This window comes from Rhincodon typus, chromosome 19, assembly GCF_021869965.1.
Source record: "Rhincodon typus isolate 14 chromosome 19, sRhiTyp1.1, whole genome shotgun sequence".
NCBI classification, from domain to species: domain Eukaryota; kingdom Metazoa; phylum Chordata; class Chondrichthyes; order Orectolobiformes; family Rhincodontidae; genus Rhincodon; species Rhincodon typus.
Window position 1 is genome coordinate 22,028,750 of NC_063350.1, and position 19,626 is coordinate 22,048,375.

At 39.3% G+C, this 19,626-nt stretch overlaps 1 protein-coding gene across 1 annotated transcript in view; it reads left to right on the forward strand.

Annotated features, from left to right (window-relative positions):
- ptprt (protein tyrosine phosphatase receptor type T) overlaps window positions 1–19,626 on the forward strand; it is a 928,020-nt gene that overhangs the window by 312,392 nt on the left and 596,002 nt on the right. The window contains exon 7 of the mRNA XM_048608556.1: window positions 10,026–10,319. Within this exon, the coding sequence (XP_048464513.1) occupies window positions 10,026–10,319 (294 nt within the window). The remainder of the gene's footprint in view (window positions 1–10,025; window positions 10,320–19,626) is intronic.

Here is a 19,626-nt window from a genome sequence, read left to right on the forward strand (position 1 = left end):
CATCAAACTTATTCAGTACAGTTACAACACTGACATCTACCTGGGAAAATTGCCCAGGTACATACTGTACTGAAAAGGCAGGGACATATACAACCTGTCCAGTCACTGCTCCATCAGTCTGCTCTCGATTGTGATTGAACTGATAGAAAGTGTCATCAACAGTGCGATCGAGCAGCACCTGCTCAGCAATAACCTGATCACTGATGCCCAGGGTTCCATCAGGGCCACTCGGTTCCTGACCTCATTGCAACCTTGGCTGAATCATGGACAAAAGAGCTGAATTCCAGACATGAGGTGATACGGAGAGCTCTTGACATCAAGGCTGCATTCAATTGAGTGTGGCATCAAGGAGCCTGAGGAAGACTAGAATCAATGGGAATCGGGGAGCAAACTCTCTGCTGGTTGGAGCCTTACCTGGCACATAGGAAGATGGTTGTGGTTGTTGGTCAGTCATCTCAGCACCAGGACATCTCTGCATAAGTTCCTTGGGGTAGTGTCCTAGGCTCAACTACCTTCTGGTGTTTCATCAATGACTTTCTCTCCATCATAAAGTTGGAAGTGGGGAGGTTGGCTGAAGATTGTGCAATGATCAACACCATTCGTGACTCAGATGTTGGAGCAGTTCATGTTCAAATGCAACAAGATCTGGACAGTATCCAGGTTTGTACTGACAGGTTGGAAGTAACACTTATGCCACACAAATGCCAGACAATGACCATCTCCAATAAGAGACAATCTAACCACTGCTCCTTGACATTCAATGCTGTTGCCATCACTGAATCCCCACTATCAACGTTCTGGGATTACCATTAATCAGAATCTCAACTCAACTTACCATATAAATACAGTAGCTAGAAGATCAGGACAAAGACTGGGAATATTGCAGGGAGTAACTCCACATCTGACTTCCTAAAGCCTGTGCATCATCAACAAGCCAAAAGTCAGGAGTGTGATGGAATACCCTCCACTTGCCTGGATGGGTGCAGCTCCAGCAATACGTGAGATGCTTGACACCGCAGCCCACTTGATTGCCACCACATCCACAGGCATCCATTCCCTTCACCACCAATGCTCAGAAGCAGCAGTGTGTACTATCTGCAAGGTGCACTGTAGAAATTCATCAAAGATCCTTAGCACCTCACAAATCCATGACTACTTCCATCATGAATGACAAGGGCAGCAGATACTTGGGAACACCTACAAGCTCCTGTCCATCCTGACTTGGAAATATATCACTGTTCCTTCACCGTCGCTGGGTCTAAATCCTGAATTCCCTTCCTAAGGGTGTTGTGGGTCAACCTACACCAAATGGATTGCAATGGTTCAAGAAGACAGCTCACCATCATCTTCTCAAGGGCAACTAGGGATGACAAGTAAATAGTGGTCAGCCATGTTCCATGAGTGAGTATAAACAGGTCTTTCAAATTAATGAGTTACAACCTGTCCTGCATTTGTATCCAAAACATGCCCTCTCCCATTGAGACGCCAGCTGCAGCAGAGGTGCCAGTTGGCAGACAATAACCCTGGGAGTCTTTAATATCAACTTCAGACTCTGTGGTATCTCATGGTGTCAGACCAAATGTGACCAAGGAATAAAGAAAAATAGTGATGAGAATGAATGAAAGAATATCAGAAACTTTGTTTTTTCCATTTCTGAAGACATTGTAACTGGGTGTGTCCTCACTTGTCATGCCATTAGTTTGAGGAAGTTATAATAAAAGCACTGATTGACACAAGAAAACCATGTTCAATATCCTGAAGGTATCAGTTGACCAAGTTGAATATTTCAGTTGTGTTTCTGTCTGTGTCACTGAATTTGAGTACCATCTGAAAATTCTCTTGTGAAAACTCAGCACCACTGGAGAAATATATCTTCATATTGTCCATAAGGTGTACCACACTTTGTAACACCAAGAAGATCAGCAAGATTAAAAGAACATTATCAACTCCAAGATCTCTACATCACACATCCTCTGTACTTGGACATATGCTGCCTTTTCTGGATCACAGCGAATTCAAAACCTGAACTTTTGTACCTAATGTATTCAAGGGAGAATCATTAACAGAGACCTGTGCAGTTCAGTAAGGAAAGGTCATTCAAATGATAAGGTTCATCACCAGCTTCTCAGGGCTACTAGGAATGGGCAGTAATTATAGTCTTGCCATCCTGAAAATGGTTTTTAATGATGAAATATGACAGGTGAAGGATTTTTTTTATCCATATTTAAAAATCTGTTTTTGTAACAAAATAATATATTTTTTTTAATCCCAGACCACAGTTTCAACCCATTTAAAACACATTAGCTTCTTTCAACATATTTATGTCACTAATGTTAGCAAATATACAGTTAATTTTGACAGAAGTAGCGCAGGTCCCTCCTAAAACCAATTAAAATTCAGCAGAGCAGAGCTAATCATGGTTGTTGCAATTTTTCTTTTTTAAAAAAACTTTTAAGAATGTCATCAACACTAGGAACACAGATGCCAACAAATTAGAATATTGCCTGAGGTGTAACAAGAGGCCAGCAGAATTCTTTGAATATTATTAAATATATCATTTCTAACCCACTGCTGCTACTGAATTGATAAATGGGAATTCAACTGTGGTAGTAATAAGTATATAATTAGTGTATAATAATGGGACAATTCTACCCCAACAACATTCCCACAAACACCACTGAAACAAAAAAAATGATCAAGTGACTTTTAGAAAGAGGTTCAATTCTCATCTCTGGAGCAGCCCAAAATGTTAGTTTCGAGGGAATAAAGTGGGAAACCGTGTAAGAAAAAAATAATCAGTAACTTTACATATTTTCTTCAAAAGCAGCAATAGATTTAAAAAGATTTTTAGTGTTAAACTGTTGCTGATGAGAGAATTTATGTGTAACAAACCAATTGTGGGAAATATCTAATAACAGGACCACTGAATTAAACAACATGTTGCTTGGTTAAATGATATGTAACATTTGTACCATTCAAGTTCCAGACAATGATAGTCTTCAACAAGAGGGAGTCTAACTGCCTCCCCTTGACACTAAATGGTTTCACCTTTGGTGACACCCTACCATCGACATCTTGTGGATCATCACAATCATAGCTGGACCAGCGCCATAAATGTTATCAGCAGGTGAGTATTCTGCAGTGAGTAATTCACCTTGACTTCCCTTTTCCGCCATCTACATTACATAAGTCAGGATTATGATGGGATAATCTTCACTGGATACCTGCAGTTTCAATAATATTCATGAAATTCAATGGCTGCTTGATTGGCAGCTTACCCACTTAAACATTCACATCCTTTGCCAGTGCTGTACAAGTGACACTGCAGCAACTTGCCAAGATGTTTCAATATACCTTCAAAACCCATTATTTCTGCTATCCAAAAAAAACAGTGCCATCAACCATAAGTTTCCCTTCAAGTCACACAACGTCCTGTTCGGTAAATATATTACCCTTCATTGATCATATTGAGTCAAAATCTTAGAACTCCCTAAACTTACCTAATAGTATAGTTGTATTTTTACTGCTTGGATTCTGTCAGTTCAAGAAACAGTCTTACTTTCCACGTTTTCAAGGGCAATTAAGGATGGACAAACAATTCTAGTGTTACCAGTATCACTCAAATCCCATGAATTAATAAAAAGTAACAAGTAGATCAAAATACCTGGGAGAGATAGAAATTGGAAGGGCTGTCAGTAGAAGTAAATTAAAAGAAACCATCTGAAGTAAATCAAAACTAAATCAAAATAGAATAATGAGACGAACAGCGTCTGCCAATGTTCATTTGTGAAAAATAACCATTGGAACAAAACAAGGAAAGGCTATCATCACCAATAACACTGCACCTAATATCAGCCATGGCTTCTAGGAATGGAAGAATATATAAAGGTGCAGAACAATGACAAATCCAATTTAACCCAGACAAATGTATTCTACATAGGATGGAAAGATTCATTTCAAAAATCCGTGAGTGAATTGTGCTGAAACAGCTATTTAAAAAGTTGCAATCAGATAAGGAGTAGGTCACAAAATAGTCTCAAATTTCAACCTGTCCAATCATACTAAGCAGCAATTAACAAGACCTGTAGAATACTGACCTGTACAGCCCAACAGTACAAGTATGCGGAAATTATTATCAAACCTTATCATGCTCTGGCCAAACCAGAGCGTCAATATTAAATAAAAACCAAAAGAACTGCGGATGCTGCAAATCAGAAGGAAGGGTCACCAGACCTGAAACGTTAACGCTGTTTTTTCCTTCACTGATGCTGCCAGACCTGCTGAGCTTTTCCAGCATGTTTGTTTTTGTCTCAGCTTCAATATTGTCTGGTTACTGAGATATAAAGGAGACATGTAAGTCCTATGGCCAATACCAAGAATATTGGGGCAACTTGAAATTTTGAGCCTTAAAAGGAAACATTTCAAAGGTGGATAGTTTATAGAGGTGGATAATATATTGGATAATTTTGAGAGTGTAAACCACATGATTAAACTAAATAGCAAGTGTAGGACAAGAATAAACATGCTTTTTTTTCAGGATTGAAATCATCATGAGTAAATTATAATATACAGACAAACTGATCAAAACATCAAATTGAATTCCAATTCATAGAATGGAGACAAACTCTGGAATGATTAAAAAACATTAGTGGAAGGACCTTGAAGTGTGACAGATGTATGAATTAAGATTCCTTCTCTCATCTGTTGTTATCTTGTAATCTTGTGGGAGTTACTGGAAAAGATTGGAAAAGTGTAAAAGGTCAATTACCTTGGTAATCTAGAGAAGGCATTTGAAAATTTTGCAATGAGAGAAAGCTGAGAATTCCTGAATCATCCAGCTGACATGCGAAAGTAACTGCAGATATTTCAACTGTTAATGTATTCAACAGAAATAAATGCTTCTATATGCTACAATAACATTCTCTTATATTTTTCTCTCTGATTGTTTCATATCAACTAGCTTACAGTTACTGAGATCTGTTGCAGAAGCCTAGGTGTTTGATGGTGTCTGAATAAAAGAGGGTATTTTTAGGATTACAGCATTATTAATTAAATAGTGTGAATGTGACCTTTTCAATTTAATCCAAAATGTATTCCCTTATTAACTATCACAGCATTGCCATATTAAAGAAACCCCAAAATATATCCTTATAGTCATGTAAATACACAATTGAAAGCAAAGTGTTCTTCAAAAAGAAAACAGGGAAATTGATGACCATGACCCAAACCTTTCAATATTCCAATACTCATACTGGATGGGGAAACCTGACAGAGAGCTGATCTACCAGAAGAACATATATTGTTATCTCCAGGAGTTTTCATTTGCACTGACAAAGGTTATTGAAGACAATCTAATATGATGAATTTGTTCAAAAGAAATGCTGATTGCGAAAATATACCATCTGCTGTATTTTCTGTAATTGAAGTCCCAGAATCCAGCATTACTAAGGAAGCAGAGGGGGACCATTTAAATTGACAGGGTACCTTGTCAAGCACAATTAATCCAGAGCAGTAATTTGTACCAGGCAAGATCAACATCGAAAAATGCATTTTTTTAAAAATGTGGGAGTCCATGCGTCACTGGGCAATTAACAGACCGGTTAAAAATAGTCAAATTTTTAAGACTGTAACCAGTCATGAGCAAATCATAATTTACAGAAAAATTAATCAAAACATTAAAGACACTTCCAATTATTGGAATGGAGGCAAACTTTGGAAAGATTTAAGAAAGACACATGAACAGGCAGGGCATAGAGGGATATAGACTCTATGCAGTCAGATGGTATTATTTTGGAATGGCATCATGTATGGCACAGGCATGGTAGGCAAAGGGCATGTCCCTGTCCCATATGTTCAATGTTCTCTGATACACAGCAGAAAATGTTCCAGCAAGTTCCCTACAGATAAAATTGAGCAATACAGCAGAAATGGAAATAATATTTGGAGTTAATCAAATTAAAAAAAGCCTTACCACAGAGAATTTGCAAATTTTGTACATTATTGTTGAATCTGTTTCCATCATCCTTCAATTAATACATCCCAGATCATATCATAGAATCATGTAGAATCAGTACAGTGTGGGATCAGGCCATTTGGCCCATCAAGTCCGCACCAACCCTCCAAAGAGCATCCCAACTCCTACCCTCGACCCCGTAACTCTGCATTTTTACCATGGCAAACCCACCTAAATTACACTATCCCTGGACACTAGGGGCAATTTAGCCTGGCCAATTCATCTAACCTGCACATCTTTGGACTGAGGGAGGAAGCAGAGCTCCTGGAGGCAACCATGCAGACAAAGGGAGAATTTTCAAAAGCCACAGTTACCTGAGGGTGGAATTGATCCCAGGTTCCGGGTGCTGTGAGGTAACGGTGCATTCTATGTTCATAGGCATGAACATCTGACATGTTACAGCCTCAAAAGGACTCATGGTACGTCTCTTATCCACTTACAGTATACTTCTGATCTTCATTGCTGCACTTTGGGCTGCATCCAGCTCATGGACTAGACCAGGCTGCATCTCAGGGCTGTTCACCTTGCTCACTTAGCTCTCAATCATGTGAATACTCAGCATTTATGCTTTGCCTTTTTTCACTTACCCCTCAGCCAGAGATGCCAGGCTGATATAACTGCAGTATTGATGTTTCACACAGACACAGAGCCAGGAAGCTTGTCATGGTTGCCAGGAGTCCTCAGTCAAGTCATGGGATCCTGGTACAATAAATCAAGGGCAGTCTCTAATACCAGTCCAGAGGCTTGGGCACAGTCAATCAGCCAATCAGGGCAGTCAAAGTCAGGATCCTGTCGACATAAGGATGAGGAGACAGATGGTGTGCACTGTCTTGTCTCCTTCTGCCCTACTGGTTGTTTTCCTCCTGGAATGGGAGAGGGGCATGGTGAAGTAAGTGAGTGGCACCGTTGTTATGTTTGGTGCTGGTGGGAGCTCTCCTGGGTAAGACCATGAATAGGGCAGGTCATGTTGTCCTTGGCTGGAGTGAGTGAGAGTGAGTAAGGAAAGACATTGTAGGCAATAGTGAGAGTGGTACACCATTAGCTGGGAGGGAGGAAGGTGCATTAGCAGTGAAATGCTGAGTGAGACTTCTCAAAGAGAAGATGATGACATTTACATGGCCGCTGTCCAGAATGTGATTGCCCTTCTCCCTACATTGCTGTACAAGCATCTGGACAGCTGAATCTACACTGACCCAGGTGGCAATCTCAGTCAAGACTGGCATGATCTGGTGTTGTGACCTCCACTGCCCATCTTCAGGGAAGAGGATGGTTTTCCTCTGCATCACCCTGTCGAGCAGGACCTCCTCGGGTCTCTGCCAGTAAAGCAGGTGTCAATTTCTCCTTGTTTGCCATGTTCAGGTCAAATGTCGGGAGCCATGCAGAGCAGCTCTAGGCGGACATTGCTTTATCGGGTGCACAATGGTCCTTTACAAATGGTGTGAGGCTTGGCAAGCAGCAGAATTGGGAAAGAGGCCACAGACACTGCCAATCTCTGCAGCATTCTCACTGCAACACCCTGACTAATCATAGCCTGTCTGTCAGTACCGAGAACTAATACTGATATTTAACTGTACCTGGTGCCTCTTCATGTCATAATGGTCTAAGCAGCCAGGACCTCTTCTCATGTTGTAAAAACTTGTGTCTCATTTTTCAAGTCTGTTTATTGCATGCTTGTCCTGATGAGTGCCAGATAGACTCAGAGACAGTTACATCACAGGAGGGGACCATTTGGCCCATCATGTCCATGCCAGTTAACAAAAATCTGACTGCTCTAATCTTATTTTTCAGCACTTGATCCATAACCCTGGAGGCTGTGACAATGCAAGTGAATATTTACATACTGGTTAAAAGTTATGAGAATGTTTGCCTCAAACACCTTTTCAGGCAGACTCCCAGACCTCCACTACCCTCTGGCTGGAAGTTTTTCCTTACCTGCTGTCTTTTACCTTAAATCTATGTCCTCTTGTTCTTAACCCCTCTAATAATGGGAAAAAAGTAACTTCCTATCCACCTTATTTATGCCCTTCATAATCTTATCCACCTCTATTAAGTCCATTCTCAACCTTTGCCACTTCAAAGAAAACAGCTGCGCCCTCTACAATCTTTCCTCATAGCGCAGACCCTCCAGCCCAGGCAGCACCCTGGTGAATCTCCTCTGCACCCTCCCTAGTGCAATTACACCTATCCCACAATGTGGTGACCAGAACTGCAGGTAATATTCCTGTTGTGATCTAACAAGCATTATATACAGTTCAAGCATAACCTTCCTGTACTTGTGTATAATGCCTGAACTAACAAAGGAAACTATTTCAAATGTCTTTTTAAGCTCCTTACTTTTTTGCCCTGCTACATTCAAGGATCTGTGAATATGCACTCCATGGCCTCTATGATCTTCAATATTTTCCAGGGAGTTGCTATTCATAGTGAATTTCCTTGCCTTGTTAGCCCTCAGTGCATTACCTCCCACTTTTCTGAGTTGAATTTTATTTCATAGGATCCCTGCAGTATGGTAACAGGCCATTTATCCCAACAGGTCCATACTGACTCTCTGAAGAACATCTCACCCAGTCTCACCCCAATCCTATTCCTGTAACGTTGCATTTCCCATGACTAACCTACCTAACCTAAACATTCCTGGACTGTAAGGGGCAATTTAGCATGGCCAATCCACCTAACCTGCACATCTTTGGACTGTAGGAGGAAATGGAAGCACCTGGAGGAAACCCACTCAGGCACAGGGAGAATGTGCAAACTCCACACAGACAATTGCCCAAGGCTGGAATTGAACCTGGGTCCCTGGCACCGTGAGGCAGCAGTGCTAACCACTGTGTCACCCCATCACTGCTCTGCCCTGTTGACCAGTCCATGTATAACCTCCTGTGGTTCACGTCTATTGTCCTCACTATTTATGACCCTATTAATTCTTGTGTTTCTTGATCATGCATTTAATTCAAGGCATCTGGATAGATATATGAATGGGAAGGGTTTGGATGGTTATGGGCCAAATGGGACTAGATTAATTTAGGATATCTGGTCAGCATGAAGAACTTGGACCAAAAGTCGGTTTCCATGCTGTACATCTCTATGACTCTAAGTCAAAATCATTAATATGCATCACAAATAACAAGGACCCAAGAACCAGACCTATGGAACCCTCCTGGAAACAGATCTCCAGTCTCAGAATCATCCCAGTCTGGGTCCTCTCTCTCAGCTTATTTTGGATCAGATTTGTCACTTTGCTTTGAATTGTATAAGTTCTTATTTCTTGTCTCCTTTTAGCTTTGTTTATATTTTGTACTACTACACCATTATTCATGTTAATTATCTTGTAGTATAAGCTTGCTCCGCAAAATATTACTGTTTCCTGTTTACTGCATAATGTCAAAACTTCAGAGTATTGCAAAACAACTGAAAGTGGTTCCTGCTACTTCTGATTTATGTATTCTGTGTCTTCACTCTTCCTTATAAATGTAGGATTTGGCAATACTATTTCAGAGACTTCCATAAGTGGATAGCTGTATCTATAATGCCACCTGCTCTGTCCTGAAGCATGCATAGCTCTTATGAAGACGTTTGCAGTTCTGCTCACCAATAGATTGTTCTTTTCAGGTTGCAGCAATTGAAAACAACAACTTGACTACATTTTAAATGGCATAATATAGATTTCTGAGAAATGGTGTACTGTACTCTTAAGTTAAACATTTGATACTGGTGCAGTGCAACAGATCAACAAGTACATAACATAAGGGAGAAAAACGAATGTTGCCAGTATTTTTCAATATGGCCAGAGATTGATTGCTCTTCCAGTTTATTTCTCTCTCTGTCTCTCTATTCAGCCTGGTACAATGTGACACATTGATCATTATATGTACACTCTTCACAATCCAAACTGCAGAAGACGCCTTGAGAAAAGAATAATTGCATTTCTTTGCAATCTAGAATATAATGATTTGCTCACATTTCACACCTGTTTAACAGCTACTGAGCCAACTACCTTCTTTTTATATTCCAGATCCACCCACACCCATTGCTCCACCTGAGCTTTTGGCCGTAGGTGCAACCTACTTGTGGATCAAACCCAATGCAAATTCCATAATAGGAGATGGTCCTATCATCCTAAAGGAAGTAGAGTACCGGACCACCACAGGAAATTGGGCTGAAACACACATTGTGGATTCTCCTACCTACAAATTATGGCATCTTGATCCGGATGTGGAATATGAAATTAGAATCCTACTGACACGACCTGGGGATGGTGGGACAGGACCTCCAGGTCCACCTCTTACAACAAGAACCAAATGTGCAGGTAGGTGATGGAAACATAAACATTTCATTGTGGACCAGAAATAAATTTGTATGGCAAAAGTGGAAAATGATTTTGAAAAAAAATTACATAAAATGCTGTCTTCATTTGTATGATTTTATCAATAACTGTATTATCTCCATAATTATCTTCTTTGTAAGCCTGGGAAGTGATGTGTCCTTTGTCAACTTGTACATATAATTTAATAAAACTACCTGATAATGATATAATTTATTCAAGTATTAAACTGTATGCTCCCAGAGGAAAAAAATAATGTTCGGCAGGATTATCCAAAATTGATTGGCCTTTTGGTAGATTTCACTATTGCTGAAGAATTTAACTGATCCATTGTTGTATTAGCATACAGAAGGATAAAGAGTACAATATTTGCCTGTAATAGTAGCTAACCAATCTTTTCACACTGAACATAAAGATTCATTAGAATTATCATGAATATGTGAACTGTGGTTTGCAAAATTGTTGCAGTCCATTTACTAGAACCCATTTTCCATTGTTCTCCAGCAGATATTTTTCTAAGGAAGTTGAAGGTTGAAATTGTTCCGAGCAATTGTTCTTGTTTTTAATGATTATCAAGTTGACAGTGGTATTGGTAACTGGAATTCTTTGCATTTTAAATGCCTTAAGCTAGATGTTCCTTTTTGTTTCGGAGGACTTTGTACAGCTACACTGACTCTTGGGTCAGGAGATCAGGTCCAGCATTTTACAAGAGGAGGAAAAAAATAGGACTCAACAATTTGATTCTGGAACGTGAGGACAAGGAGAGCTACTCACCCATCATTTACAAATGATAACGCTGTATACGGCAGCAAATGTCACCCCCACACCTACCTGTGATAATGAGAGGGGAGACTGCTGGATGGGGTTGGGTGTAGCATGACCTGGATTACCTAAGCTTTTTCTTCCACCATGCCATGTACTTTCAGTGTTGTGCTGGAATAAAATCTAGCTCCTAGTGATAGCCTCAGCAAATCACAAGCCAGAGAGAGTAAAACAGATGCAGACTTAAACTTTGTCAACTGTACTCTAACCTACCAGTGTGATATTTCTCCATTTCGCACATCAACAATTGTGCAGCCTCTGTGAGATTTCCAATTAATGTCATATGTATACTTCTGTGTTGTAAGGCGGTCACCATGAATGAGTTCTGAGGAAGGGTCACTGGAACCAAAACGTTGACTCTGATTTCTCTTCACAGATGCTGCCAGACCTGCTGAGTTATTCCAGCAACTTTTATTTTTGTTGTTGACTACGAACAACATTGTTGAGTATATCCAAATTCATTACAAATACAGTACTCATTGGGAAACCTTTCACCCCAAGAGTCTGGATTACATTTGAACTCAGTTTCCAGAATTTAAAGGACAACATTAAATCCTAAAATAAGTGTTCTAGGCATATTAGCACACTTCTATGAAAGTCCTGTTGGGAGTAACCCTACATTTGCTGGCTCAGCTGAAATATGTGAAAAGAAACTTGTGAAGCTTGCCCTATTGCAAGGTCAGTCAGTCAGATGGTGGCTTAATTGTTTGCTGAAGGGAGGTGTGTGTTTAAATTAAGTGCAGTAGTCAACAGGTGGTGTGCTGAACTGGTGACACAGTATGTCTGGGTCGAGTCCTGTCATAACCAGATGCAGGTCACCGGATATTTAACATTTATTAGCAAAACAAAGTGCAGTGGACCAAAGGGTGTATGAATATCATTCAGCTGATTGGACAGCACAAAAATTTCAAGGAAATAGCTTACATGAGCAGCCATGAGCAGGCCGACCTGGAGTCAAGGTTTGTTAAAACTGAGGGAGAAGCCTCCTTCCAAAGAAAGCAAGCAGCTGTTCTAATGAGTGAAAGTCAAATGACCATGGTAGGTGCTACACACTTATGATATTTACTGTTGGTCAACTGATCAATTGCTAAAGACTAGACAATGTCAAGGCTGAATGCATGGAAAGGGGTATAAGAGAGTTTGTCTCCATGAAACAGCTAGCTAGCTCAGGAAGAGGAGATTCAGTCAGAGCAGATTGATTAACTGTTTCAGTCTGATCTTTGGGCAAGTCCATATACACAGGGTCACTTGTGGTTTTAAGCATTGTACAGGTAAGCTTGTGATGTATTACTATCATTGCAGTATTTTGTAGCGTACATTGCTTCAAAAGAAAACAATTGGGTATACGCTGTTGGCGGGACTGCCTTAGGCTGTCGATCTCCAGAGCACATCCGGTAAACTAGAAAGGTAGGAATAAAAGCCTATAGTCCTTTTTTGTGATAGTTTCATGTATATTTAAGTCCACAAAAAGCAAATGAGTATAACAAATGCTTAATAGTATGGACACTAATATTGCTCAGTGTAAATAATGCTGAATAGAAGGTCACCACACTGGTGAGTTTGTTTGGTTCTTTAATGTTGCTTAGTGCAAACCTTTAGTTCGAGATAATTTGTTGACCTTTAATTCTTGAGCACTAACTGCCATGTTGTATCAGGATAGGTTGTGTTTAATTAATAGGGCTGATTGATAAAGGAAATGTTTCTTATGTACTACAAGGATATTCAGTAATTTGCCCTTCGTGACAACCTCAATGCATTTTCTGGATCTCTAAGTTTTATTTTGATAGCATTCTCTAATTCAGCAGAAAGATTTCTATGTTATTGAGAATAATGTTAAGACATCAATGATTTACATTGATTTACTTGAGCAAGTGTAAAATTAAGTGCTGTGCTTGCATCAAAAATGCAAATGGGAAAATGTAAAATAATATAAATCAAAAAATATCTTGCATAATTTCAGCAAATAAACAATGTAAATTAATTAATTAATTGTCAGGGAATGTTGTAATTCCAATAAAAGACAGCTAATTATATCTGTGTTGAAAAGATGAGATAGAACATGCACAGTGAACTATAGACCGTCAATTCAATTTCAATAGTACAAAACTAATTGAATTCTTGAGAAAATAGAAAACTTCTAGAAACTAAAATAAAATGTTGAATAGTCAGCATGGTTTCAGGTCTTGCTTGACCGACCCTTTTGAATTCTTTGAAGAGGTAATGGAGAGAGTAGACGTAGTGGATGGAACATACCTGGATTTCCAAAAGGCCTTCCACTTTCATAAGTAGAATATTGTGAGAACATGCAAATTTAGGGGGAAGTTAACAGCATGGATAGTTTGTTGGCTTCAAGACAATAAACAGAATAGCAATACAATGTAACTTTTCACCATAGCAAAACATGAAATGTGGGTATCACGAGGATTAATGTAAGTTGCATAATTGTCCACAATTTGCATTAGCAATTTAGGCATTTGAATCAAAACATGATTTCCAAGTTTATGGAATGGTCTAGCACATTGGGAGGATTATTCAAAGCTGAGGAGGATAGCAATAAATTTCAAGAAGACGTTAATAAGCTTGCAAGATGGCAAATTAGCATAGTTAAGAGTGAAATATTGTGTTTTGGAGAAATAAGGAGACCATATATTGCTTGGAAAATAACTAACTAAATGGAGTAGAAGAGTGAAGGGAATCTGAGCATATGCAAATCATAAAAAATTGTAGTACCAATTTATAACATTATAATTAAATTGCACTGAGCATTATGGCTGGCTTTTCCCTCCTAGTCAGGAGTGCAGAATCCTGACATTTTCTAGCTCTGGAAACGCAACCCAGGAGAAGGTGCCCTGGAAGTTGTAATTTTTATTTTGGCGTGGCTGGATTTGCTGGGAATTGAGTCAAGTGACTCTGAAATGAATGTGAAGGCTGCTGAGTGTGGAAGAGAGGTGGATGGAAGACATGTCTCAATGTTCCAGCATTGTGTTGAAAGTTTTTAAAAAGTTGAAACATAAAATATCCCTCCAGCTCTCAGTCTTCACATTCCCTCACCAACATACAGACTCTCCATTGTCACATTTATGCGCATTATACCCTGGTAATCTCCATATCAACCCATGCCTCACTGCGCATACCTATGACAGTTTTTGGTCCGTATACCAACTTAGTGGCAACTGTTACCAACTTGTGTTACCTACCACCAATCTTTTCCCTTGCATTTACCATGACAACTGACCCATTGTCTCCAATGGGCAGACCTCAGGGGCCATGCTCAATTTATATAAAACAAATTTCAAAGTATCTTGTGTAGATTTCATTTTAAAAAGTATTCATTAACATAAACTCATTCAATACATTTACATTCTTTCAAATACATAAGTCCCTTGTATGTGGAGGTGCCGGTGTTGGACCGAGGTGAAGAGGATCAGAAGTCACATGACACAGGGTTATGGGCCAACAGGTTTATTTGAAATCGTGAAAAAACTTCACCTGATGAAGGAGCAGCATTCTGAAGGCTTGTAGTTTTCAAATAAACCTACTGGCCTATAATCCAGTGTCATGTGACTTCTGTTTATTGAAAGCTGTTTTAATCAACTACCTAATTGCATTGGAATTTAAGCATTGGAATTCATAGTCCCACTTCAAAGAGTCTATAAATACTTGGAGCTGAAAGGTGATTAGAAAAGCTGTGCACCTGACTGAGATGATGAAAATATTGTGAAATCATTTATTTTATCCCAATATGTGTAATGGTAGCCTGCAAAGCAAAGTGAATTAGGAGACTTTTTTTTAAACACACCAGAACATTGTTTTTCAAATTTCCTAAGGGCAGGAGTTTTAAATACTTGACAGCTACCATTGTCAGTTTCCCTTGACAGTTCCTCTTAGTTCTTCTTGATATGTTTGAGGGTTTCTCTTGAGAGCTTTGATAATTGCTTTCAACACTTCTAATGAGCTTCGCGGTTACAATTTGGTGCACTTTTTGCAAAGAATCAAGCCAACTTTTAACAATCTCAAAATGCACCTTACATATCCCAATGGGCACCTGACTGCTCCAAAGGGTACCTGCGCTCCAACAAAGGCATCCCAGGACAAATCCATTAACTTTCCAAAAGGGTACCCTGGCTATTCAAAGATATCTGCAAACTGCAGGCCTTCTTGTACTAAGTCTAATCTGCACATGTCATTTTTTGCACACCTGGTTAACCACAATCAGACGTGGATACAGGCAGTTGCTGATTTATGTGGACAGCTGCCTCAATGAACTGTGAATTTGTGAATTATGACCTGCTTCCATTCCCATTCACAATGGAAATGGTATGTACATTGTCCTGGAGCAAGACTTTTAATTTTGGTCTCCCTCTCCATTTTTGCAAAGGAGAAGCTTTCCGTAAATGTGAAAATGAAGGCCCTAGTCTTTGTCTCTGGAACAATGTAATAAAAAAGTAAAGAAATTCTAAGAAGCTGTATCCAGTTTTGATTAGACCATACTTGGAGTACTGTATGCAGTTCTGTTCACCAGAATATGGACAGAGATATACTAGAGACTGTATAAAAGAAACTGTAAGATATAAAGACCATACCTTATGTTTTGTGTTTTCAATTGTGGACTGAAATGGGCAAAGGACTGTTTTAAAAACCAAAGATTGTGGAAGGGATTGCTGCACCTTTTACCTGGCACTCATTGTAAGTGATGTTTACACTGGTGTTTGTTCAAGCAGTGGGAGAGATCACGAAAGAAGAGCTGGAACCAGGGGATTTGACCAGTAACAAGTAGCAGCTTAGTCTCTGGAGTGATGACAGTTATCAAGGACAAAGACATTCTGTCTGCCAACAAATATGTGATTGACTTCTACGTAGCTGAACAGTCCATGGATGTGGATGCTTGGTCAGAAGGCATCAAACCTCAGCTGTCCTTCTCTCTGCAGGGCAAAATTTCTCAACCTGAAGTAAATCAGTTTATTTCCCTTCATCAGTTGTTATAAGCTGTGGCTTTTAACCAATAAGTCAGAGACTTTATAAGTGTGAGCCAGTTGCTCTGTGCCTCCTGCAAGCAAGTAAAAATACCTTGAGAAGGAAGATTGAAGAATAGGATGTCCTAATGGCCAAAAGAATTATCTCAGCAAATCCTGTGGACGAGGACCATTGCACTGTCTTCCCAATATTTCCCTTCAACGTATAATACTCGATTGTTTTATCTGTCTGTATGTAGGAGGGGTTTCATAAGGGGTTTGAGTTTTAATTTGTGGGTATATGTTGATGATTCAAAGTTGCTAGAATTAAATTATTTGTAATAAGTAGCTATGCTTGTTAAATACAGAAACCTGATCCGTGCTTTCTATCAACCTGTATCCAAAAGACAGGTAAGTTGGGGGATTTTGAATATTTCTATAAAAATCTTTGACGTCTGTGACAACTCTGGCAATAGCAGAGTTTGATTTCTGGCACACTATCTAAGTGACATTTACGAAAAGAATGCCAAAACAGCCAGGCATACCCATCCAAAAAGGGTCTTGTTTACCTTGGAAAGAATCCCGACTAAAAAGCTTTTGCACTGATTCTGGTTTCAGTTTTGGTCCCAATATATGGATGCATCATTTAAAATCAAATGATGTGATTTGGGATAAGTTGTGATCGCAGAGGCATTTTTGAGGCTTGCTAAATTTCTGGAAGCATCTATTAGCTATCAAATGCAGCTTTCTACATCTTGTGGTATAAACAAAAATTCATAAACTTTACCACATATTTTCTACTTTTTCCCCCCAAGAGCTTCCCTTACTCCTTCCATTTCAACTGGCATGCTGCCCCACCTTATGAGAATTGTTCAGTGCCTTTGTGCCAACATTGCCAGACTGGCCTCTGAGATAATATACTACCATGACATTATTTGGCATGATGTACTGCTGATACTTATGTTAGTTTCCATAATGTGAAAGAGAAACATGACTCAAATACTGCTGAAGAATACAATGGACTTTATTTAAAGAACCTGATATTTACATACTTCTGTTTACAATCACAAGCACTTGCATCTCTGGGCTCAAGCTATGTCATTTGAATGTGCTGTAGCATGCTGCCTTTAGCATGCCTTTCTGAGACAGGACAAAGCTCAGTAAGGTAGCGACTAAGAACTTTATACCATTAGGTCACATGCCATAATATGGTGAAGATGACATCATAGGCATGTCTCTTAAAGCTGTATCACGCATCTGCTGTGAGACATAACACCACATCACCATTTTTCCAAAGAAGATAAATCCCAAACAGGTTTACATCATTGTACGGAGACACATGTGGTCACTTCAACAGTTATACAGACATGTGAAAACAGACTTAACAGGATGAATAATTCAGTTTTAGTATAACACTTCTTTGGAGGTTTGACAACTTGTACTTATCTGCTGATCATATACCCATCTGGAAGGCTGTATTTTATTCTTTGTTGCTGTTGATTGACATCTTGGTTGTTGTGGTGTGAGCTGCGGTCACCCAGCCTTATCATTATCATTGGAATTTCCTTCCTTAATCTTTGCGTGCATGATGGCATGTCATACATTGTTCTGAGCTGGCTTCCGTTTTCCCAGAGTGGCACCGTGATTAGTAATTGTTTCATACAACCTAGACTGATTGTGTATTTCAGAAATCTTTGCTGGTATGTGTGACTTGATTTCTGACTCGTACTCTATATCTGACATGTAGCTGGGATAGTTCTTTCCTGGCTTGTGGGTGTGGTGTACGTGTTCCATTCTCCTCTGTCATTAAAGAGGAAAGTGCTGTCGCTGTTTCATTCTCACCACCATGGGTGTGGTTTGAATCCTATCAATGGTCACAATGCTGAGATCATTGCATACCGGTATGTCTGCCAGTCCTTGACCATTGGTGTCTACCTGGTAGACGTTTTAGGAATCCAAGCTGAACTTATAATCACACGATAGTGTTAAATTACACACTGCACTGAACTAAGGATCCATTATACGCTGTGAGATGGTCTTTTATGGGGTGCACCATTGGAGTGCTACTTTTTGGTATCATTTCTTTTAGGATGAATAGTGGTAACATGTTGGCACTAGCTCTAGTATCAATTTTAGCTTTCAGGATGTGTTGACCTGCTTTTTGGGGTCATGTGATAGCATGATACCGGCTCATCTTGGGATTGTCAACTTGGTGTGAGAGTTTAAGGCTTGGTCATCTTCCAAAAATTGCTTTTCAGTTTGTTGACTGTTCATGTCATTGATATACTTGTGTACCTTTGGACATCTGTCAGTGCTGCTCATGTTCTGGTGTGGTATGACTTTGTCAGTCACCCAGATCTTTGAAATAGATCAATTTGAAAATTTACCTTAGAAATACCTTTGAATCAGAATGAATATTGCTTCCAATGCCCTCAGCACTGACCTTGTAAACAGATCAACACAAGCATGAGTAAAAAAAAAAATCACAGTAGACTTCAAGTTAATTGAGTTTGCATCATCATTAAATATGAATCAAGGAACATATTGTTTATATGGGTCTTGAAGGGTCTGAAAAGGTTAATACTTGGTTGAGTAAAGTAAGCACTATCCACTGTGATGCCTTGAGGACTTGGTGGGCATGGTCTTGTGAGCGACAGACTTAAGGCTGGATCTTCCCAACAATCTTTGCAGTAATGTAGAGCCTATTCTAATCTGTAAAGAGTTGCAAAGATGCAACAAACTACTTCCTGTTAACTCTACAAGTCTCTTCTCCGAAAACCAGAAGATGGCTACCCTTGCACACTCATGACTACATAAGCCCCTAAAGAACCCACATACATAGAAGATACATACATAGAAGGGATAACTGCACTCATGATAAAATATTGCCTATGTTGGTTGCACTACATAGTATATATTTATAGTTCTTTTTTAGTTCAAGTACTTTCTAATGGTAAGCGACAGTTTTCAATAAAAATTGAATTATGAAATCCTTCACTGCTTTATGTAAGATTCTCTCACCATCACTGTTTTGTCTATTGCCAGTAATTCCTATTGTGTTTTGCTGATGACAAAATAACAGAATGGTAGTCGGTCTTTTTGTTCTGAGACTAGCCCATTTAGGACATCAATAATGGACATTTTAGTTGCAGAGTCTTTCGGGGTTTGATACTATCATCATTCTCTTGGATTTCAAATTTGTAGCACTGAAATTATTCTGAGATAAATGACATGAGACCTGTGTCTATATCATACTTAACTAAATGTTCATGATACTGTAGTTCCTGTCATTTAACATTCCCATTCTTCCCTTGACCCAGTTCAATAGCTGCTCATCTGAATTAACAGTAATGGCAGCTATTTATTCTCTGAAGATGACAATTCCAGTTTAAGCTAAAGGAACTCCATAAAATGAAGAACTTCCTTTCAAATTCTGACACAGGATTCTTGGGAAATGTTGTACTATCCCTGAGTTAATGGAGCTGACTCAATTAACATATACTAACGAGTCTTAAATG